Source organism: Engystomops pustulosus, chromosome 5 (assembly GCF_040894005.1).
Source record: "Engystomops pustulosus chromosome 5, aEngPut4.maternal, whole genome shotgun sequence".
NCBI classification, from domain to species: domain Eukaryota; kingdom Metazoa; phylum Chordata; class Amphibia; order Anura; family Leptodactylidae; genus Engystomops; species Engystomops pustulosus.
Window position 1 is genome coordinate 76755949 of NC_092415.1, and position 24053 is coordinate 76780001.

General features: G+C 41.9%; 1 protein-coding gene across 3 annotated transcripts in view; it reads left to right on the top strand.

The window, feature by feature from the left end:
- Positions 1 to 5578: 5578 nt before the first annotated feature.
- Positions 5579 to 24053, top strand: part of LOC140132949 (Y+L amino acid transporter 2-like) — a 44621-nt gene continuing 26146 nt past the window's right edge. For 2 of the 3 annotated variants that reach the window (XM_072152418.1, XM_072152421.1), the window contains exons 1-4: positions 9639 to 9736; positions 9849 to 10368; positions 10983 to 11108; positions 15669 to 15813. In XM_072152418.1, coding sequence (XP_072008519.1) covers positions 9912 to 10368; positions 10983 to 11108; positions 15669 to 15813 — 728 coding nt within the window. In that variant the 5' untranslated portion in view covers positions 9639 to 9736; positions 9849 to 9911. Of the gene's footprint in view, positions 5783 to 9638; positions 9737 to 9848; positions 10369 to 10982; positions 11109 to 15668; positions 15814 to 24053 lie in introns of those variants that run through there. The other variant, XM_072152420.1, reaches the window with a different exon arrangement.

Genomic DNA, 24053 nt, shown 5'->3' on the forward strand with positions numbered 1-24053 from the left:
TGTGGACACAAAACAAGATGAACAAACACAAAAGTAAGGTCAGCAATCCGGGTCATAATAGAGATAGCAAATAAGGCACAAAATCAGAGATACAAGGCATAGTAAAGAACGAGGGTCAAAAATCGGTAAAACAGAAGAACAGAAGTGATGAAACTGTAGCACAGACAATAGAGTTAGCAAAGAGACTTTAACCAGCAATGGGAATAGCATACACTTGAGTGTAGGAAATCATGCTCCAGGTGGAAGGGACAAGCTAACAGAGACAGGTGTGACATATTCAATCATCAGCCCTGCCACTAGAGCACTGTTCAGACTGATGACTGAAGTGAACCAAATTCATTGCCTTCTCTGTCTGAGAGCACAAAGTGATGAAGACTCTGACACAGATGTAATAGAAATATTACATATATTTTTGAAATCGTAGTGCATTTCTCTATGATTCTCTGGTTTAAGTCCCCTGATATTGTGCCATAAAAGTTTATAAAAACATACTGCTATGATACACCAGGAAAGTTGGTGCATTAGGACTAAAAAGTAGTGTCTGTGACTGTGTACTGTGTACTGTGTGGTCTCCACATTTGGATTTAGTTTAGAATAAGGCCCCTTAGACACTGGAGAGTATGATGCGTCCAACTCATGACATATGTAGTGTGTACTGGCTGGAATGTTAGGCCCCAACGCTGTCCAGTCAGCAAATACCTTGAGTATCATGTGAGTTGGACGTATCACACTCGCTTGTGTGTAAGGGGCCTGTGTGCTTTTCAAGGACCGTAAACCATGGGCAAATGGTCATTTGTTTTCAGCCTGTACACAAAATAGAATAAAACTGCTTGGGCTGCAAACCTGGGCAAAAATGCCTGCTCTGCAGTGTGCAATCTGCTCATGTATTGGGCCATGGAAACTATGGGGGAGATTTATCACTGGTTCTAAACTGGTTTCTGGCGGATCACGATGGCAGGGACGCTGACGTGTGATAAATCTGCCCCTATAGCTATATTTGCGAGCCCATAGAAAGACATAGGAACATAAGCTAGCTGTTGAAACAATTGCTAGTACACGTCATAAATACACATTTGTGTGCATGTAGACTAACCAATGCAAAAAGCTGAAATAATAACTTAAATGTGAATTGTACCTGGTGCTGTTGCTTTGTTTTGGGTGTACATAGTCATGAAATAATTTTGGTTTGTTGATGTATAATGTTCTACCAAAAAATGTGTATTTAAATTATACAAATGTACAGATGATTCATTAATGATTGTTTGCTATTTATTTTTCATTCAGCGATTATTTTATCCATCTATTATATTAAATTCATTTCTACAACCAAATTCTTATTTGTTTGTAATTTATTCGTTTGATCCTTTACAATGAGATAGGCCTCTCTTACAGAAGTAAAGGCAGTCATAAACATGACATTTTATTTTTGTTCAACATTGGTAAGTTTTTGTAATAGACTACATTATCGTAAGCTGAAAGAAAAAGTTACCAATTAAAATCTATGTTGATCTGAAGTCTGTACTGAATGGCCAGCACTTGCTTTTTAACACAACCGAAAAAATCCAATTCAGCACATAAAGAGATCATTTCCATTGAGAATACTCAAACCTTTTTACTCAAGAAAATGTCACCCTCTGTATTAGGCCTGCCTAGAATATGGTAAAAATTATCCTCATTTACTTACAGCTGTTACATCTGCATGTTGATTTATCAAATTCACTGTCATCTCACCTTCTTTGTGCTACCTGCCATCTATGGGTAAAGTGTGGGTATTACCAGCTGGAGGAGGAAGTGTCACTGCACAGTCTGGTACGGTCCAGTCAGTGCTGAATATGACAAATTGTGTATAGACTAAAACTAGAGTGAAAAATGTTCCAGAAATATTTCAAGGGGAACATAAGTATTTAATAAACATGGCAGGTGTTCCAAATATAAATCCCCACCTGGAAATAATTATTGTTTAACACTAGTGAACATTTTGATGATTTTGCTTTGTGCTCAATTCTGGTCTACCTACAATTCATATGGTTGTCATACACTACAATGTACAGGCGGTCCCCTACTTAAGAACACTCGACTTACATACGACCCCTAGTTACAAACGGACCACTGGATATTGGTAATTTATTGTACTTTAGTCCTAGGCTACAATAAACAGCTATAACAGTTATCAAATGTGTCTGTAATGAAGCTTTAGTGTTAATATTGATTCTTATGACAACCCAACATTTTGAAAATCCAATTGTCACAGAGACCAAAAAAGTTCTGGCTGGGGTTACAATGATAAAATATACAGTTCCGACTTACATACAAACTCAACTTAAGAACAAACCTACAGACCCTATCTTGTATGTAACCCGGGGACTGCATGTACACTAATTATCGCTATTTTGTTTTTGCTCCATCTCCAGACTTTCAGATAAAAGTAAGAAAAGAAAAAAAATAACTAGCAATAGTAAAAATAAATTATATCAAATAGATTATTTTTATTTTTTCTATAAAATCATCCAGTATTCAAGCAAATAGATTCACCGCATAAATGTGAGCTAAGCTGTCAAACTCTTTGTTTCATTGCAGCCAATTGGTAAGATCAAAAAAGTTGTGCTCATTAATGTACACTCTGCACCCCATCTTCACAGAAAACTGAAATGTAAATATTTTTGCTAATTTATTAAACAATTAAAACTGAATTATCACATGATCATAAGTATTCAGACCCTTTGCTGTGACACTCAGACAGAATTGTGGCAAGGCACAGGTCTGGCCATGGTTAAAAAAGAATTTCTGCAGCACTCAAGGTTCCAAGAGTACAGTGGCCTCCATAATCTTTAAAGGGGTATTCCAGGAAAAAGCATAATTCAAATTTAAATGGATCATTAAAATATAAGCCAATGTGTAATTAGTTGTTATTTAAACCTTTGCTCCCCTTAGCAGGAAAATGTTGTAGACGTACACTATGATGGAGAATTAAAATGCTACTGGTTCTTTAAAGGGGTATTCCGGGAATGTGAACGTCTGACACAAAAACCCATCATGATATAAATAAATGATTACAACAATACTCAATGTCATTAATCACAAAATGGAGCTTAAATAATTTGATTTTATGATTTACAAAATGTATGGCCTCTATAAAGTAGGTGGAGTTATCACTTAGATGGCCGCCACTGGAAACCACAAGTTCCATGATCCTTTAGTTCTCAATAACTCCTCCTACCACTTATGCTCTGCTCCCAGTGATGATGTAACAAGTTTTCTTGCTCTGTTACCATAGTAATGATGTGTAACTGCCATCACCACACACCGGCCATGCTGGATGCACTACAACCAACCGACTACAGCCAAACTGAGTGATGATCAAATGACCTGCCCAGGCAGCTGGAGGACATGTGATGTGGACATGTGACCAGCAGCCATCTTCTCTCTTGCAACGGACCGCGCGGAGGAAATTAACGGACTGATTAAAGGGCCAGTAGCATTTTAATTCTTCATTACAGTCTATGTCAGCAGCATTTTTCTGCTAACGGGAGCAAAATTTTACATAACAACTAATTACATATTAGCTTATATTTTGAGTGCCTATTTGTATATGAATTATGCCGATTCCTGGAATACCCCTTTAATCAGTCCATTGATTTTGTCCCTGTGGAGGAAACACAGGACAGAAGATGGTCGCTTGTCACATGTCCACATCACATGTCCTGCAGCTGCCTTGGCAGGTCATGTGATTACCACTCTGTTTGGCTGTAGTCAGTGCATCCATTATGGCCAGTGTTGTGGAAACACATCTCAGTGAGATAATGTGCAGTGATCATAAACACAAACTATTTAAGCTACATTTTGTGATGAATAACAATAAGTTATGTTGTATTCATTTATTTATAGCATTATGAGTTTTTGTCTCGAAAGTTCATATTCCTAGAATAGCCCCTTAAATGGAAGAAGTTTGGGATAACCACAACTCTTCCTTGACCTGACCTTGGGGTTAAAGAGAAACCCCAGGATCACTGTGGCTGAGTTCCAGAGAAGCAGTAGGGAGATGGGAGAAAATTACTCACTGCAGCCCTCCACCAGTCGGGGCTTTATGTCAGAGTGTGCCAAACGGAGCCTCTCCTCAGTGCAAGACATATGAAAGTCTGCATACAGTTTCCAAAAAACACATTAAGGACTCCCTAATTATGAGAAATAGCATTCTCTGTCCTGATAAAACAACAATTAAACTTTTTGTTGCCAATTCTAAGCTGTATGTGTGGAGAAAACAAGTCACTGCTCATCACCTGCCAAATACAATCAACAAAGTGAAACCTGGTTGTGGCAACATCGTGTTATGGGAGTGTTTTTTAGCTGAAGGGAAAGGATGACTGGTTGCAATTGAAGGAAGAATGAATGCAAAATAGTACAGAGATTTCCTTTATGAAATAAAAAGCAGTGACTTCAGAACACATCTGTGACTATTCTTGACTGGCCCGGCTAGAGCCCTGACCTAAACCTAATTGAGCATCTCTGAAATGGCTGTCCACCAACGTTCACCATGAATTCTAAATTTGTTTCGAATTTCAGGAAAAATTTGATTCCTCACGAATCTGCAAAATGGCCGCAAGCACAATGTGTTACATGGGGCAGAAAACTCTGGGAAGAAGATAGGAACATGGTGGGACTGTTCCTCACTGTATGGGGGTCGTCTCCCTCACTGTATGGCGGTAGTGTTCCTCACTGTATGGGGGTAGTGTTCCTCACTGTATGGGGGTAGTGCTCCTCACTGTATGGGGGTAGTGCTCCTCACTGTATGGGGGTAGCGCTCCTCACTGTATGGGGGTAGCGCTCCTCACTGTATGGAGGTAGCGCTCCTCACTGTATGGCGGTAGCGTTCCTCACTGTATGGGGGTAGCGTTTCTCACTGTATGGGGGTAGTGTTCCTCACTGTATGGTGGTAGTGCTCCTCACTGTATAGCAGTAGTGTTCCTCACTGTGTGGGGGTAGTGTTCCTCACTGTATGGGGGTAGCGCTCCTCACTATATGGCGGTAGCGCTCCTCACTGTATGGCGGTAGCGTTCCTCACTGTATGGGGGTAGCATTCCTCACTGTATGGGGGTAGTGTTCCTCACTGTATGGCGGTAGCGTTCCTCATTGTATGGCTGTAGTGTCCCTCACTGTATAGTGGTAGTGCTCCTCACTGTATGGGGGTAGTATTCCTCACTGCATGTGGGTAGTGTTCCTCACTGTATGGGGGTAGTGTTCCCCACTGTATGTGGGTAGTATTCCTCACGGTATAGCGGTAGTGTTCCTCATGGTATAGCGGTAGTGTTCCTCACTGTATGACGGTAGCGTTTCTCACTGTATGGCGGTAGTGTTCCTCACTATATGGCGGTAGTGTTTCTCACTTTATGGCGTGTAGTGTTCCTTATATTTTGATAGATCGGGCATTTTCGGACGCGGTGATAGCTAATGTATTTATGCTTTTTACTGTATATTTATTTTTATGTAAGTTATAGGGAAAGGGGGGGTAATTTAAATTTTTAGGTTTTTTTATTATAATTTTTTTTTTTACTTTTGTTTATTTTTACTATTTTTCAGACTCCCTAAGGTTGTCTGATCGATCCTATCATATACTGCCATACTACAGCACATTGTAATGAAAGGGTTAAATCGAGGCAGCCTCGGGTCTTCAGAAGACATAGCGACGGATCGCCGCTTCCCCGATGACGTCACGGGGAGAAAAAATCGTTGGCAAGATGGTGGCATCGACAGCGATGTGCGGTTTAACACCCGTGATCGGTTACCGGTAAGCAGGATGCAGGAGGCTGGCTGGCTATATACTGGGAGCTGGCTATATACTAGGGGGCAGGGGCTCTATTCTAGGGTGAAGGAGGTTGGCTAACTATATACAGGGCTCAGGAGGCTGGCTAATTATATACAGGGGGAAGGAGGCTGGCTAGATATATACTGGAGGGTATGGTCAGGCATTTTCTACCCTAAGCTTATACTTGAGTCAATAGGTTTTCTGAGTATTTTGTAGTAAAATTAGGAGCCCTGGCTTATATTCGGGTTGGCTTATACTTGAGAATATATATGGTAATATTTTTTTTTCTGTATAGATTGGGTGCAATGTGTACATTAATTAGCAAAAAAAAAGTTTTAGTTTTTTTTTCATTTTACCAATTGAATGCATTCAAACAAAGAGTGAAAAATTTTAAGGGGTCTAAATACTTTCCCTACCCACTGTACAGCACAAATTTACACCCAACCTAGCTAGACCACATAAGTGTAAGGCTGCCTTCACAAGAGCATTCTTTGCCTGTGAAAATGGACCTGTGTGCTAGTCAAATCCCATGGCCCAGGCACAGTGAAGTGGGTGGGAGTCCTTGCATCATAGAGAAACATGATACAAAGAATCCCTGTCTGCATTGCCAACACTTTACCAGTTGTTAGATTCCATAATTGAAAAAAAATGTGATAACCATATTGGACATTTGAGAATATTTTTTTTTGGTAAAAAAGGTAACTTCGCCTATTATATCCTTGTGGCTCAATTAAGGGGGAGTTTATGCCAGCTTTATATTATTAAATATAGGAAAATGTTAAGGGGAGTATAGTCCATTAAATTATTCAAAATTAAAATTCCCAAATATTCTATGTTATCCAACATCTAGCATGGAGTCTTCTTGAGGTGTAATTGTTTTAATTTTTCACATTTGATCTTTAAACCAACTCTCTTACCAAACCTATTCTAAATACCTGTCATGTATACCTCTCAAGACACTTTCTCAAAAGCATTAACACATAGGGGCTCATTTACTTACCCGTCCCTGCGCGTTCCCCGATCCGGAGTGTCCGACGAGAATGAACTCTACCGCGATTCATGTAGATCGTGTGTCTGATATCCTGCATGTGTCGCTCCCCACTCAGGTCCGCCGGAGTTCACCTTCTTCTTCCTGGTGTATGTAAGTGCATGGCTTGCGACACAATTTTACTGTTAAATCCCACGCTCTGTCCGAATCAGTTGGATTGTCCGACGACCTGTCCCCCCCATCTCTGTCGCATGAAAGCCATCGCAATGCGCCAAAATCTGATCACGTGCAACACGATCCCCTTCTAAGGCCCTGTCCCAGCTGCGCAATCCCTAAAAACGTTGGAAAACCCAGCGGAAATGCGGCTGCGGGACCCTTAGTAAATAAGCCCCATAATCTGCATATAAAGAAATCCTCTCCACATGTCTCTCTGATTTGATAGATCTCTAATGCTAGAAATTCCATAAGTAAAATAAATGTCAAAGGTGATCATTGGAACCTTTGACGTCTACTTTAAAAAGACCATCCATGCACTTGAATTCTGGCCAGGTTTCACAATACAGAAGCTTCACCCAAATAATAAATCTATCCCCAAAGCCAAAATGTCTGCAGTGTCTACAAATAATGGCATTGTATACCACTGTATGGAATGCTTTCATCGATGGAAAAGACAGATCATGTTTCCAGCCAAATAGCAAGTAGAAAAACACCTTCCTCACACTTTCAGAACTTCATCGAATAAAAAGCTATGAAATTTGCCAATAAAAGAGGGCTTCAGACACAGATTCAGACACTTTCATATTAATCCTTGATAAGTCACTGTCTGAATTGTTTCCCCTCCTATTAATAATATTTATCATATTTCCCAGCAATCCAATGAACAAATGATTTAAATGTGTCCCATCTAATATTATTATTAGGATTATTTTTATTTGCCTCTATAAAAATCTATAAATTCTTAGAATATCTAAATAGTCCAGATAATAATAATCTTTATTTATATAGCGCCATTATATTCTGTAGGGCTGATAAACTGACTCCCTGAAAGCACTCATACATCTATTTTAAAATGAAAACCTCTGGGTTTGACGCAAGCACGCAACTTCTTTCGTTGACCATGGTGAGGCCTGTTCTAAGTGGAACCTATTTTATAAACCCATTAGGGTTTAGGCTGAGAATGATTACATAAAATGTAATGCATATAAGACCTTGTAACACTAAGAAGGGAAAATGGCTATTTCGGAAGAATTTTACCATTTTCACTTAGGTTTTCCTGAATCTGAAAATGTTGGATCGATTAATATGTTAAATAATAATTCAATATGGTGATCACTATATCGGCAAAAAACATTTGCTTGGATCACTGTTTTTTTTCATCCATAAACTTTTCATAGGAAGTGTTCAAAAAAATGTACATTTCCTCAATTGGAATCCATGAAAACAAACTCTCGCCCTTCATAATGTGATTCAAAGTTTCAAAAGAATGAAGGGGAGTGAGTGTCATTTGCACTGTACAATGAAAGTGGTAAAAACATCTGCTCCTTCTACTAAAGGTATCTTTTCATTCCAGGTTTCAGTGTAACTTGTAATAATAACAATGTAACAATAACAGCCCCCAGGGGTAAGAATTACACCCTAGGGAAGTGATTGAGAACCTTTTAGAGACCGAGGATCCAAAATACAACCAAAACCTGCTTTAGACTTTAAAACTGTAACTTGTTATAGTAATCATATCAGCGTCCTAATCATATTGCGGACCCCAACATAGTAGAAAGAAGATAGAGAAAGTTGGATTATCATTGCAACTTCTCTCCAGGGTTCCCTGAACAGGAAGAAACAAGGGTCCCAGAGCAGGAGCTCCAATGAAAATCCAGCCAAGGCTTGAAAATAGCACTGAGCATGGCATGTCCTGGGCTGCCTCGGGCTGAAGGAGTTGCCACAACTCTGTGGCAGTGGTGGCGAACCTATGGCACTTGTGCCAGAGGTGGCACTCTGAGCCCTTTCTGGCGGCACCCAGAACATCACCCCAGAATGAAGTTCACCAGACAGAACTCAAAGAATCTGCCTGCAGAATCTTCCTACAATGATAGGTGAATTTGCCTTCCTCCTTTCAACTGCGTTGGTGTCCTAAGGAGGCTGAAGGATTGAAAGTTGTCAATGAACAAGGAGAAATACATTACTGCTTAAATTGCTGCGCTGGCACTTTGCAATAAATAAGTGGCTTTTGCTTGAAGTTTGGGCACTGAGGCTCTAATAGGTTCGCCATCACTGCTCTATGGCATGATGAAGACCTGGGTGCCCACAGAGAGGGCTCTCAGCGCTACCTGTCACTTGTTCCATAGTTTCACCACCACTGCCATACATTACACAATGCTATGCACCGTAACAGATTAGATTAGTAATGTGTCATTACATGAACCCTATCTATAATATAAAATATTAGGGACTGTATGTGTAATTTAAAGGTGACAGGTTCCCTTTAATCCATGATTCCATGATATCTGTAATATAACTCATGATACTAGCACAATTTATGATATAATCCATAACAGGGCCGCTATCTATAATATAATCCATGATAGGGGCATAATCTGTATTATAATCCATGATGGGGGCACTATTTATAACATGTTAATGATGACATAATTAAGAAGAATTGGAAAATAAGTGCAATTCTCAATCAGCTACATATAATGTGCACTTTTTTACCTTTTCTACAACCCTCTAACTACATTTAACATTATTAATTTTGCAACATTTAGCACATAAACAGGACAAAGTTCTTGATGCAAGGTCAACCTTAGGTTGTGAACACAGATCATTCACATTTCCACATATTGAGCTTTGGTACAAATTCTCAGTTACGTGTAACCTTTTTAAAATAGCTGCCAGCTGCAGGGAACAGAGGCACCCTTATTTTCTGGCTGTATTTCAGTTCTTCTGCTGCCGTAAGTTTATATGTAAAGTTTCATAATATCCACGTGTGTTTGACAAAATTCATAATGAAATGTTTGTAATGCATTTACTATATTTATGATTTATGTTTTTTTTTTATTTCAGACCTATTCTTTGAGGAAAATAAGCAGCCAGTGAGTTGATTCTGGAATTTTCACATTATTTCAAATGGAACTAAAAATGAAGGATAGTTCCCAAGATATTACCACAAATACTATCAAGCTAAGGAAAGAAATCTCACTTCTACATGGAGTTAGTTTGGTCATTGGCAATACCATTGGCGCAGGAATATTTGTTTCACCTAAGGGAGTTTTAATGTACAGCGGCTCCTATGGATTGTCCTTGATCATCTGGGTTCTAGGGGGACTGTTCTCCATGATTGGAGCTCTTTGCTATGCTGAGTTGGGTACAACAATCACAAAATCAGGTGCAAGTTACATTTATATAAAAGAGTCATTTGGTGGTTTTTTGGCCTTCTTAAACTTATGGACAAACATGTTAATAATCTATCCGGCCAGTCAAGCTATTCTTGCAGTGACATTTGCCCAATATATGTTAGAGCCTTTTTTTCCTACCTGTTCTATACCTGGATCTGCCGTCTTCCTTCTATCGGTAGTATGTGTGGGTGAGTAACCAAAACTGATCTTACTCATTTTACAATGTTGTAAACTATGTGCAATGTACCTTATCTTTTGAGGGGGCTATTGTTACTAGTGGGATACTTAGGCCATTTAGTTAATATTTTGTCACATTATATTCTTCATCCTCAATTACTAATACTAAACATTTAGGATTTAAAATGCTGTGTGTTACTACAGGGGCTGATGTATAATTACAAGCATTGCTTCAGCAGTCATGTGCCATTGACGTTTGTTTGCATAGACAAACTGTGATAGTTTATCACAGCGCATCAGTCTGGTGGTGAATTACTTTCTAAGAAAATAGTTTATGAAGTTAATCTCGGTCCTGGTGTATGTGCCTCCATTTACACAACTTTTATACTATATAGACACAGTATAATAGCCAGAGTGACCCCAAACCAAAGGGACACTATCTAAATTGTTATCAAAAGAATGACAGGTGCAATGTATCAGCAAGAACACTTAACACAACTTACCTTGATCACTGTGCCCCCATATTGATGCCACTAACAGCGGATAATATATACAGGCTAATTACATGCCAACCACCTCCCAGCTCTGTGTATAATGTTTGATCTAATTACTTTCTATTTCATAGCATTTTTAACAGTTGTGAATTGTGCAAAAGTCAAATGGGGAGCCATCCTCCAAGTGCTGGCAACATTTGCCAAAGTCTTTGCCCTTGTCATCATCATCATTGCAGGAATTGTCCGATTATTTCAGGGTAAGTAATTGCATGCACATTATTCGCTAGAGGTTACCAAAGTGTATTTAAGAGAAAAAACAATATTTAAGTACAGACTGGAAAGCATCGCATATATATATACAGTAACAATGAGTACACATATACATGAGTTGAATTACATAGATATCCTGATAGAAACCCAAAGACTTCCATTAGCCCTAATGCAATGACATGCTTTCGATGGAAACGTAATGTAAATGTAAACATGCAGCAAATTTGGTTTGGTTATTTGTTATGAAGGTATCTATTAATCAATATATGTTTTAATGACTGTCAAGTGAATTAAGCCTAATTAATGAATAAATTGGCTGGGCTTTGGTGTCTGGTGGCCAAAACTCTTTTCTTTTCCATAGACCATGGTTAAGTGTAAAATAGAAAAGTAGAAAAGGGTAGGTACTTAGCTCCCATTATATACCCTGCTGTGGTGGTGAGGTCTCCCACTGCCTGTGAGATGGGAAATCGGTGTCTCTTCAATGTTTAGATAAAAGACCAGGAGATGTAGGTGAAGCAGTTAAACAGGTAGAGATAGACTTCATTTCACAGTAACCACCAGTTCAAAGTCCCAGGTCAACTAGAGTATCATTCCTTACCTTTACCTAACCCCCGCTCATTAGTGCTTCCCACAATTATTCTCTCCTCACTCTCTCTTCTGGTTACAATAAAGGATTTTTCAAGGCCTAATAAGCGCTTAAAGAGGACTTGCTGGGTCGACTTGTTGGTTTCTTATGGACCTGTGGTTTAGGGTCCCAAATCGACCTGTGAGGTTTTTAAAAAATAAAACATTTATACTTACCTACCCGTATATACTCGAGTATTAGCGGACCCAAGTATAAGCCGAGGCTCCTAATTTTACCACAAAAACCTGGTAAAACCTATATTTTTTTTACTCGAGTTTAAGCCAAGTTTGGGTTTTCAGCACATTTTTTGTGCTAAAAAACTAGGCTTATACTCGAGTCTTTATGGTAGATGTGAGCCTGATGAGGTACATTTGCATTTTAGGAATTCTGTGCACAACATTTAAAAGATGTATATTGCTAAATTACCCAATATGCTGCCCCACCACACACATAAAATAAACTTCAAGTAAAGTGTCAAACCCCTTTAAAGATTCATATCACATTTTCTGCCAATAAGTGTATTTCAACAGTGCAAAACTAAAATATTATAAAACTTAGTCCCATGCACATAAGTTCTTTGTCTCTCCACACTGACCCCATATGACAGTGTAGCACATAAATTAAAGGGGTATTTCCACTTGGGCATTCACCTTTAATTTAAACTATGTGTCATGAATATACATTTTTTTAAATTGAAAGTTATTTAAAAATGGCCCAGTTTTAAAATAATTTCGCATAAATGTAGTTATACGGTCCCTTAGAAACAAGGTTGTTGTCCTTGGATACGACCCCAACTACTGGAGTGATTGCACAGAAACACGTTTTTGCGTATGAAATGGCTGGGAGTTACTACATGTCCCCACAGCCATCCTGTGGTTATAAATGCTGAATCCAGGTGGTTGAGTGCCACATTAGCACATGTAGGGCCACCACTGCCAGAGTGCAGTGACGGTCATATCCAAGGATGACTGTCTCGTTTCGAAGGGACTACATAGTTAGATTTATAGGAGATTATCTCCACACACATTTGCATTTGCATTTCAGGAATTCTGTGCAGAACATTTAATAGATGTATATTGGTAAATTACCCAATATGCTGCCCCACACACATTGCAATAAACTTCAAGTAAAGTGTCAACCCCCTTTAAAGATACATATCACATTTTCTGCCCATAAGTGTATTTCAACAGTGCAAAACTGATGTAAAATATTATAAAACTTATTCCCATGCACATAAGTTCTTTGTCTCTACACACTGACCCCATATGACAGTGTAGCACATAAATTAAAGGGGTATTTCCACTTGGGCATTCACCTTTAATTTAAACTTTGTGTCATGAATATACATTTTTTTTAATTGAAAGTTATTTAAAAATGGCTCAGTTTGAAAATAATTTCGCATAAATGTAGTTATACGGTCCCTTAGAAACAAGGTTGTTGTCCTTGGATACGACACCAACTGCTGGAGTGATTGCATAGAAACACATTTTTTGCATATGAAACGGCTGGGAGTTACTACATGTCCCCACAGCCATCCTGTGGTTATAAATGCTGAATCCATGTGGTTGAGTGCCACATTAGCACATGTAGGGCCACCACTGCGGGAGTGCAGTGATGGTCATATCCAAGGATGACTGTCTCATTTTGAAGGGACTACATAGCTAGATTTATAGGAGATTTTCTTCACACAGGTACATATTTTTTAATAACATTCAACTGAAGAAATGCATATGTATGGTAAAACCCTTTTAAGCTATGATTATAAACCAAAAGATAAGCATCTAAGTCCCCTTGCTGGTGTTGTTATAACTTTATTAAGCATAATTAGAAAGACACCTATTACATCCAAAGTTCATACAATGTTACATATGAACATCTTTAAGAAGGTAATGCTCTATGTCAGTGGTGGCGAACCTATGGCACGGGTGCCAGAGGTGGCACTCAGAGCCATCTCTGTGGGCACCCAGGCCATCACCTGAAAGCTTTGACAGAGCTTGGAGCATAAATCACTTATTAAATTTCTTTGTGGGCACTTTGCGATAAATTAGTGGGTCTTAGTTGTAGTTTGGGCACTCGGTCCATAAAAGGTTCGCCATCACTGCTCTATGTGATGCCCATGCCACTGTTTTGAGCATAGAAACACACATGTAAGGCCATGTCAGTATGTGATGAAGAAGATACAGTGGGTATGGACAGTATTCAGACCCCTTTAAATTTTTCACTCCTTGTTTCATTGCAGCCAATTGGCAAGATAAAACAAGTTCTTATTTTGCTCATTAATGTACACTCTGCACCCCATCTTGACAAAAAAGCAGAAATTTAGATATTTCTGCTAATTTATTAAACAAGAAAAACTGAAATATCACATGGTCATAAGTATTCAGACCCTTTGGTCAGTATTGAGTAGAAGCTCCTTTTAAGCTAGTACAGCAATGAGTCTTCTTAGGAATGATGCAACAAGTTTCTCACCCCTGAATTTGAGGAGCCTCTTCCTCTTCCTTGCAGATCCTCTCCAGTTCCCTCAGGTTGGATGGTAAACATTGTTGGACACCATTTTCAAGTCGCCATGTTGTTTTGAAGCCACTGCCTTGTTATTTTTGCTGTGTTCTTGGGGTCATTGTCTTTTGGGAAGGTGAGACTTCGGCCCAGTCTGAAGTCCTAAACACTCAGGAAGAGGTGTTCATTCAGGATCTCTTTGTACTTGGCTGTATTTATCTTTACTTCAATTGCAACCAGTCGTCCTGTCCCTGCAGCTGAAAAATGCCCCCATAGCATGATGCACCATGGTTCACCAAGTTCAAACTTTGTCTCAACCGACCAGAGAATCTTATTTCTCATACTCTGGGAGTCCTTCATGTATTATTTTGCAAACTATGTGCAGGCTTTCATATGTCTTGCACTGAGGAGAGGCTTCCTTTGGCATACTCTGCCATGAAGCCCTGACTGGTGAAGGGCCGCAGTAATAGTTGACTTTGTGGAACTTTCTTCCATCTCCCTACTGCATCTCTGGAGCTCAGCCACAGTTATAATGGGGTTCTTGTTTACCTCTTTCACCAAGGCTCTTGTCCCAAGATTGCTTAATTTGGCTGGACGGCCTGGTTGAGGAAGAGTTGTGGTTGGCCCAAAATTCTTCCATTTAAGGAATATGAATGCCATTGTGCTCTTAGGAACCTTGAATGCTGCAGAGATTCTTTTGTAGCCTTGGTCAAATCTGTGCCTTGCCACAATTCTGTCTCAGAGCTCCTCAGGGAGTTCCTTAGACCTCATGATTTTCATGTGCTCTGAGCGGGGTCTTATATAGGCAGGTGTCTGCCCTTCCTAATCAAATCCAATTGGTTTAATTACATACAGCTGTACTCTGATGAAGGAGTAGAACCATCTCAAGAAAGATAAGAAGGAAATTGAAAGCATGTGAATTAAATATGAGTGTCACAGCAAAGGGTCTGAATGGATATGACCATGTGATATTTCAGTTTTTCTTCTTTAATAAATTAGCAAAAATATCTACATTTCTATTTTTTGTTTCTGTCAACATGGGCTGCAGAGTATACATTAATGAGCAAAAAAATACATTTTTTTGATCCTTCTAATTGGCTACAGTGAAACAAAGAGTGAAAAATTTAAAGGGGTCTGAATACTTTCCTTACCCACAGTATGTAAATTACTGATTCCCAGTAAAAACAATTGAACTAATGTGAATGGTTAGTCCCATACCAATATCCATACTAAAAAATCTTTATGTATAGCCTGACAGAAGAGAATCTACAGGCTGAATTAAGGAAAATAATACTTTTCCTCAATAAGATATATTACAAACAAGTTATAGATATTCATGCATATTGCACAATTATGTAAGAACTAATTCTGTACAAGTTAAAAAAAGAAATAATTAGTTATACATCATCTTCTGGTTTGATTCCAGGTAACACAATTAATCTGGAAAGATCATTTGAAGGTTCAAACATTAATATGGGGTCATTAACTATGGCCTTCTACTCAGCTTTGTATTCTTTTTCTGGCTGGGACTGTATCAACTATGTAACAGAAGAAATGAAAAATCCAAAAAGGTAACAGATTCATTACAATTTTTAATGTAATTATATACTGTTGTTATAGAAGTGTTAAAACATTGTAAATGTGCAATATCAATTTTAGATTATTGAAACTATTATTAGAGGAAATCTTCCACCACTAAACACATATTTTAACCAGAGCAAACTTAGGCTAAATTCACACTACTGTCCCTTCCCCATTAAAAAAGTGAAGAATGGAGGTATAACAGAGGTTGAATGTATTAGTTAAAAATCCCACTGCCATCAATGTAAATGTTATGTCATCCGTTATGATCAGTTTGGCATGGATCTGATTTCCATGCGTTTTTTTCAAACAGAGGAAAAGCCTCTGTCATTTTTTCCTTCCAAAAATTGTATAGATAATTCCTGGATTCCATGGATGTTCCTGCCTAAACGGAACATAACGGATGACATAAAATTTACATTGATGTCAATGGGATTTTTAATAGGTTAAAATTCAGTTAAACCTTTATTCTTTACTTTTTTGACAGCGGGAAGGAACGGAAAGAAGGAATGGCAGTGTGAAATGATCCTTACTTGTTGGCGTGTGCCTGTGATTTTTAATTGATGCCTTATTGAATCATTTTTTTCAATGTGCTGTTTCACACTTCAGTTTTTTCCCACTGATTCAGTGTTGCCGGTGAACACAAAAAGGACAGGGTTCATATTTTTCCACGGAAATGTGAAAAAGCACATTGAAAAGAATAGTTCAGTAAGTCAATAGTGAAAAATCTGCAACACCCCTGCCGATGCTAGGCAGAGGGGTTGTTGCGAATACGTCCCAATATGTAGCTTGCAACCTATGTGGAGTCTGATCAACCCCACAGCTAGGTCACTAAACAACACGGAGAACACTGCAGCGGTAGATCTGCCTGGTAAGGCAGGAGTTAATTGTTTAATGTGATGTCTTTCCATCAGCCAATCACATCTGTTCTAATATTGTATTGTAAGCTGGGATGCAATTGGAGGAGTAACCACCACATGACCAGTGGGAGTAAATAAAACCGCTGGTCAGGAAAGTTCTAGAAGCAGTCTAGTGAGGGGAGTCAGTCTGACAAGAGTCAGTCAGAGAGTGCAGTCAGACAAAGCAGTGAGACAGTAGAGCTCTGAGGAGTTAGTGAGAGTAAAGGGGTATCATCCTACCTTCAAGGGTGATATCTGAAGTAACCCAGGACAAGCTGAAGCATTTTACTAGGACATAGCTACCTCCCAACCTGCCTTTTCATCCAGGCTGGTGATCCATCCCTGTGGTTCCCTCTCCAAGTTCATCCCCAGCCTGTAACCATTGTTAAGATTCATTTGGCACATTATCCACTGTTGCTGTTGGTTCCAATAAAGAACTGTAAGGACTGTTTGCTCCCTGCTACTACGGCTGTCACCATCACAGGCACCCTATCCACTACACAGGGACTCATACTCCAGACCCCAAAGGGTTGCCCCAGGGAGAACCACTATAACAGTCTCTCCCTCATCATTTCTTGCCAACACCACCTGCTGGAGACCTGCCAGGCTGTAGGACAGCCCTCCAGTCCCCATACCAAGCACCGGGACACTAGCGTGCCCTGGCCGCAACCGCCAGCCACTCCGGTATTCTGGGCCACAGCTGTCTTCAGGCCCCAAGAAAAAGGCTGGGGAATGTTGCAAATCTCTGAAGCCAAGAACAAAACAAACATACAATCTGTATGTGGCCATAAAGTCTTTTGCCAAAAAATCTTTGAAAACCGCACAAATTTGGTCCATGAAAATAGTGCAAGTTTGATCAGAGTGTGTTCAGAGTTTGTTCAGAGTTCAATCCGAGTGCTATGCAACAATGCGTTTTTTGTTGCTTAAACGGGTTATCCACTCAAAATAATTTCTATTGTTTTCAATATGATCGCTTGCACAGTGCTCCTTTAAGTGTTTAAAGTTTGAAAATCTTTTTGTATCCAAATCCGTTTTTTTTTTTTTTTTAACTGTATTTTTATTGATTTTTCCAAATAAAACAGATAGAGAAGCATATACATGTTCAGTGCTTCAATCAAGCATAACATAGTGGTAGGAACAGCCCTGATCGCAGTCAGGGTAAAAGGCAATTTACCTCAAACTATTACTATTCAGGAATAAAATATCACAACTTTGAACCACAAGACAATAAAACCGTATAATAGTATCATATAAACATTACATTGACGTTGGACAAGGAAACGACACAGAGGGGGGTGACAGGGGTCAGGACAGGTATCTGTGATACAGCCTAATCATTGGCATCTTACCCGATGGCAAAGCATCGGTTAGTTAGTGGTCCTCTCTACTCCTCCAGAAATCGTCCCAGGGGGCCCACACTAAGTTAAAGCTCTCCATTTTGTTGTTAATCAAAGCTGTCAAGTGCTCCATTGTGCGAACGTCATGTATCCTAGCACAGTATTCCGTTCGGGACGGGGGAGCAGCTTGTTTCCATTTTGTAGAGATTAGGCATTTTGCGGCAGTAAGGAGGTGCAATAGTAACCTAGTGGGATGTTTGCCTAGTTTATCGGGAAAAATGTTCAAGAGATATATGCTGGGATCTGGGGGTATCGCTCGTCCCAGAACTGCTTCTATCACTGAACCCACCATCTTCCAGTAGCTGGTGATGTGAGGGCAAGCCCAGAATATGTGGGGTATATTGGCACCTTGGGAGTCGCAACGCCAGCAAGCATCCCTGGTGGTAGGGTAAATTCTATGAAGCAGGGCCGGGGTGTGGTACCACCACATCAGCAGCTTATACTGGTTCTCTTTGTACTGCACACATTGTGACGTCTTAGCTGCTCTATCCCATATTGTTTTCCACACCGTGGGCGAGAGTTTTTTACCCAAGAACGATTCCCACTTTAGCATGTAGTCATGCTGAGGATGCTGGGTGGGGTGAGGGTTGCTTAACATGGTGTATATAGCTGATATTAGGCCCTTTGTACCCGTCCCTTCCTTACATAGCATTTCAAAAGGCGTTGGCAGCGATACTGTCGGGGAGTTGTAAAGGGACAGTAGATAGGAGCTGATCTGTAAGTAACCATATTGAGCTGTGGTTGGGAGTGAGAATTTGTTCCGTAAGTCTGAGAAACTAATCAGTTCCCTACTCCTGTAGTCAGCTACGTCAGCAAATCTAAAAAGGCCTGCCGTGTACCAGGGTCTTGTCATTTGTCCCGTTAGGCTAGAGGGCAAGGATGGGTTGTATAGGAAAGATGTCATGGGTGAGCGCTCTGAACTCAGTGGGAATTTTTTAACACATCGCAGCCAGATTGCTCTGGTATGGCCCATAGGGCCTAGTAGAGGGGATGGGGGTGGTATATGGGACGTTGCCCACAAGAAGGCGTTAGGATGTATTGGGGCGCTCCATAGCTTCTCGATCTCCATCCACCTTGAGTAGGCTAGGAGCGTTGACCAAGCTGGAATTCTGCGTAAGTGAGTGGCCCAATAATATTTAATTAGATCCGGCACGGCCAAACCTCCCCTTTCTTTCGGTAGTATCAGGATCTTTTGTCCTAGCCTATGTCTTTTATGTGCCCAAATAAATTGAAGCATAGAAGCCTGTAGTGCCCTTAGGCCTCCTAGAGGAACTGGGATCGGTAGCGTCTCAAAGTAGTACATTAATTTTGGGAGGATGGTCATCTTAACTGCGTTTATTCTACCAAAGAAGGAGAGAGGCAACTTGTGCCATCTAATCATTAACTGCTTTAGTGATGCAAAAAGTGTTGGGAAGTTTTGGGAATATAAGGATCCGTAGGTGGAGGTAATCTGAATCCCCAGGTATGTCAAGGATTGAGATTTCCATTGGAATTTAAAGTTGGATTGGAGTCTCGTCAAGTGAGCCTGAGGGATTTTTATTGGGAGGGCCTCTGTCTTGGCTACATTAACTTTATATCCAGATAGTTCCCCGTATTTCTCAAGCAAGTCGTGGAGGTTAGGGAGTGAAATGTGAGGTTGTGTGAGTGTTAGCAGTACGTCGTCAGCAAACAGAGATAATTTGAACTCTCTGTCCCTGACCATGACTCCCCTAATGTTCTCCGAGCGTCTAATAGCGGCTGCCAGGGGTTCTATGCATAGAACAAACAGCAGGGGGGATAAGGGGCACCCTTGCCTAGTCCCATTGTGGATGCGGAAGCGAGGCGAGATCGAGTGGGGTAATTTTATTGTAGCGGAGGGGTTAGTATAGAGACTTGTAATTGCGTTCATAAAGGGGCCCCTCAGTCCAAATGCGTGGAGGGTCCGGAACAGGAACGGCCAACCTAAGCGGTCGAACGCTTTTTCTGCATCTAAACTTAAAAGCAGCGCCTCCCCATCTGTTCTATTGATCACATCGATCAGGTCAATGGTTCGTCTGGTATTATCCCCTCCCTGTCTGCATGGAACAAAGCCCACCTGGTCTTTATGAACTAGTTGTGGGAGCCATTGGAGTAACCTGTTAGCTAATATTTTAGTGAATATTTTATAGTCTGCGTTCAGTAACGCTATGGGTCTATAGTTCGAGCATTCTGTGTGATCTTTGTTGGGTTTGGGGATTAGCGTTATGTACGAGTGTGTCATGTTACCTGGGAGTGGGGAGCCGTCTAGGAATTTGTTGAATAGGGGGAGTAAATACGGGGTCAGAATGGACTGGTAGGTCTGGTAGTACAGATACGTTAGTCCGTCAGGGCCAGGGGATTTGCCTCCAGGGAGCTCTTTTAGAGTATCAGCTAACTCCTCGGCTTCTATGGGGGCATTTAAGACCGTCAGGGCCCTGTCGGGCAGGTGCGGGAGATTACACTCCTGGAGAAAAGCATCTAAGCGGGCATCTCTGCTCGTTTGGTCCAATGGAAGTGCGCTGGGCAAGTTGTAAAGTTTAGAATAGTAGTCGTGGAAGATTTTCGCCAGTTCTCTGGGGTCATAGGTCAGAGTTCCATCAGGGCGTTTTAGTGAGTGTGCCTGAGTTTTGGAGGACTCCTCTCTCAGCTGGCGTGCTAAGATAGAGTGTGCTTTGTTCCCCCTTTCGTAATACTTCTGCTTTGAATATAGCAGTAGTTTTTCCGTGCGAAACAGAGCTAACTCTTTTAGTTTGGCCCTCGTCTCTACTACCTGTTTGAGGGTAGATTTAGTGGGAGCGATTGCCAGTGTCGCCTCTAAGGTCCTAAGTTTGGAGGTCAGCTGGGCTTCCTGCCGCACCCTGTCAGCCTTCATTGCTGTGGCCAGAGAAATGCACTGTCCCCGTACCATCATTTTGTGTGCTTCCCATAACGCCGGGAGGGCTACGTCATTGACGTTCGCTTCGAAAAATTCTTTGATGGACAGTGACAATGCATCCCTCTGCGTGGGTGTCTTTAGGAGTGACTCGTTTAATCGCCAGTGACATGCCGTTGATGTAGAGAAGTTATCTGCGGTTTCTAGTGTTAATGGGGCATGATCCAACCAAGTAAGGGGGCCTAAGGTAGATTTACTCATAAGACGCAAAAATTGTATGGTTCCAAAAAAATAGTCTATTCTTGTATGTGTACCGTGGGGCGGAGAGTAGAAGGAGAACGATCGATCTCCCGGGTTATCGATCCTCCATAGGTCATATAGTCCATGGAGGCGTAAAAGCTTCCTGAATTCCTTTGTTGCGGATAGCAGGGCCGAGGGTGGGGTGTCTCTGTTGATCGTTAGTCTGTCCGTCTGTGCCGAGAACGGAAGATTAAAGTCACCTCCCACTAATAATGCCGCCCGTGGCAGTTTTGAGAGTCGGGTAAGTATTCGTCTTAGAAAGTGGATTTGCCCTTTATTCGGTGCATATATATTGCACAATATAATCGGAGTACCTTGTAGTGTACCCTGTATAATGAGAAACCTTCCCCCAGGATCTGAGATTACATTGGACGTCTGAAGAGGGCCGGATGCCGCAATCAGAATTGCCACCCCCCCCTTTTTTCTGTCCCCAGACGCTACATAGGAAGTAGGATATAACCCCTTAGCGAATGCACAGGTACCTGTTGCATCAAAGTGCGTCTCTTGCAAGAGAACAATATCCGCTTTCTGGTTTCGCATTTCCGTCAGGGCCAAACGCCTCTTGACTGGGGAGTTAAGCCCATTCACATTTAGGGTGAGAAACCTAACCATGGTTGTATATAGAAAAACATGACTCGCTATAAGAGGGCCCCCTCACAATCCCATTGTGATACCTGTACTGATCAAGAATCAGTTCTAATGACTTTCCACTTCTGGCGTAGAGAGGCTGGTTCATCACTCTTACTTCGCGATACCTGGAGAAGACACACAGGGAGGGGTGGGATAGGGGACACAAGACAACATTAAACCATAACCAATATGTGTGTACATACACAGTGACCGGTGGGAGCATCCTTTAGACTTGAGTTGGCACCAGGGAAAGCTTATCGCCACCCCAGTTGTCAAGCCCAGTCCAGAATACTCTAGGGAGAGAGAAAAACCAAAAAAGAAGGCTGAGGAAAAGGGTCAAGAACAGAAAAAGAGGGGTGGGGTCAAGTCACCGAGGGTTTGCCCCGGACTGCCACCTACTAAAAATCTGTTGGAGGTCCTCTCCCCTGATTATTCATGGTGAGAGAGAGTGTCCAAAATGCCCTGGTGAGGTAGATATAGTGTCTCCTATACCGCCTCCAAGCTGGGTGTTAGGCCGGCGGGTTCTTCCCTGGCCCTCTTGGCGACGAACGGCGTCTCCTCTTCTGCACCGGAGTCCATTCGGGAGGAGGTGCCGGCGGTGGGAGGGTGATTTCCCAATCTGGGATATCCGGAACTGAAAGGTCTAGTGCTTTGCAGAAGCCTGGCATGTCTGCATAGGAAGCTAGCTGGAATGTCTGTCCATTGTGTAGTGCCAGCAGGGCGAAGCGGAACCCCCACCTATAGGGGATGCCTCGGTCTCTAAGCTGGGTCAAAAGCGGCTTCAATTGGCGCCTCTTGTGAAGGGTAATCCATGATAAGTCCGCAAATATCTGGATAGAGGCTCCCTTGTATGACAGCGAATCTTTTTTCCTGGCAGTCAGCATAATTTTTTCTTTCAGCTCGTAGTCTGTGATGCAACAGATTATGTCTCTAGGTCTGGTAGAGGAGCCCCTTGCCCCTAGAGCTCGATGGGCCCTGTCGAACTTAATTTTATGTGAATCCGGTTCATTCAGTATACTGTTAAAGATTATTTCTAAGAGTCCTTTGACATCTTCAGGTCCCTTGGGTTCTGGGACCCCCCTGACTCTGATATTATTTCGCCTTCCACGGTTATCGAGATCCTCAATATGGCGATTCATATCTCGCATAGCATAAGTTTGGTCCACCACTGACTCTCGTAGCTGGGCCACGTAGGATCTTGTGTCATCATGGGCCACCTCCAGCCCCTCCACTCTGTTCACCAGGGAATGCAGGTCATCCCTGACCGAGTTTAACTCTGTGCGGAATGTGTCTTTAACCTCCTCTACTAGATCTTTAAAATCCTTTTTAGTAGGTAGACTTTGAAGCAATACTTGAATATCTGCAGAGAGACGTATTGAAGTAGCAAGTGGCGGATCATCAGAGGAGGTGGAATTGCCCGGTGAGGCCCAAGAGTCCTGCACTAGGTTTGTGAGGGAAGGGGTTGCACTCAGGTCTTCACCTGGGGGGTCAGGCCATGCCCCGGAGGGGCCACTGAGAGCTACATGCGCCCCTGTTGCAGCAGGAGATTGATTGTGTGACCTCTGTGGGAGAGAGGTATGCACCTGGGGGGGCTTCCCCCCTTGTTTGCCGTCACGGCTGAGGAGTAGGATCCTGCAGTAGTAGGGACTGGGGCCAAGGCTGAGGGTTGTTGCCTAGACCCCCTGCTATCGGCTCTTTGTGAGTCCCCCATGGCACCCTGCGTGTTTTGGTGCTGGGAGGGAGAGCCCGCTGCCCCCTCCTGTTCTTGTTGTAATGGCGGTGAGGGGGTGGCCGGGCCTTTCTTTTGGCGGGAAGGGGTTAATGGCGGGTCCCGCCGCCCTGCACTTACTTGTGCCTCCTCCATTCTGGATCTCCCGGGTACGGCAGCCTGCATTCGGACCTCCGGTGCCGGGGCCTGCGTTTTGGAGCGTGCGCCCTGCTTCTGGTCCTTCGGAGCTGCGGACCTGCGAGTCTGCGGCGGGGAGACACGTGCGCAGCCTGTGGACCCCTTGCCTGTCGGCGCTGCCAGGAAGCGATCCATCGCCGGTAAGTCGCCGGGTGTCAGTCCTGACGGTGTCCGGGTCTCTCTGAGGGCCGTTTGGTGTGTGGAGATCGGGGTTTGGAACGCTTATATC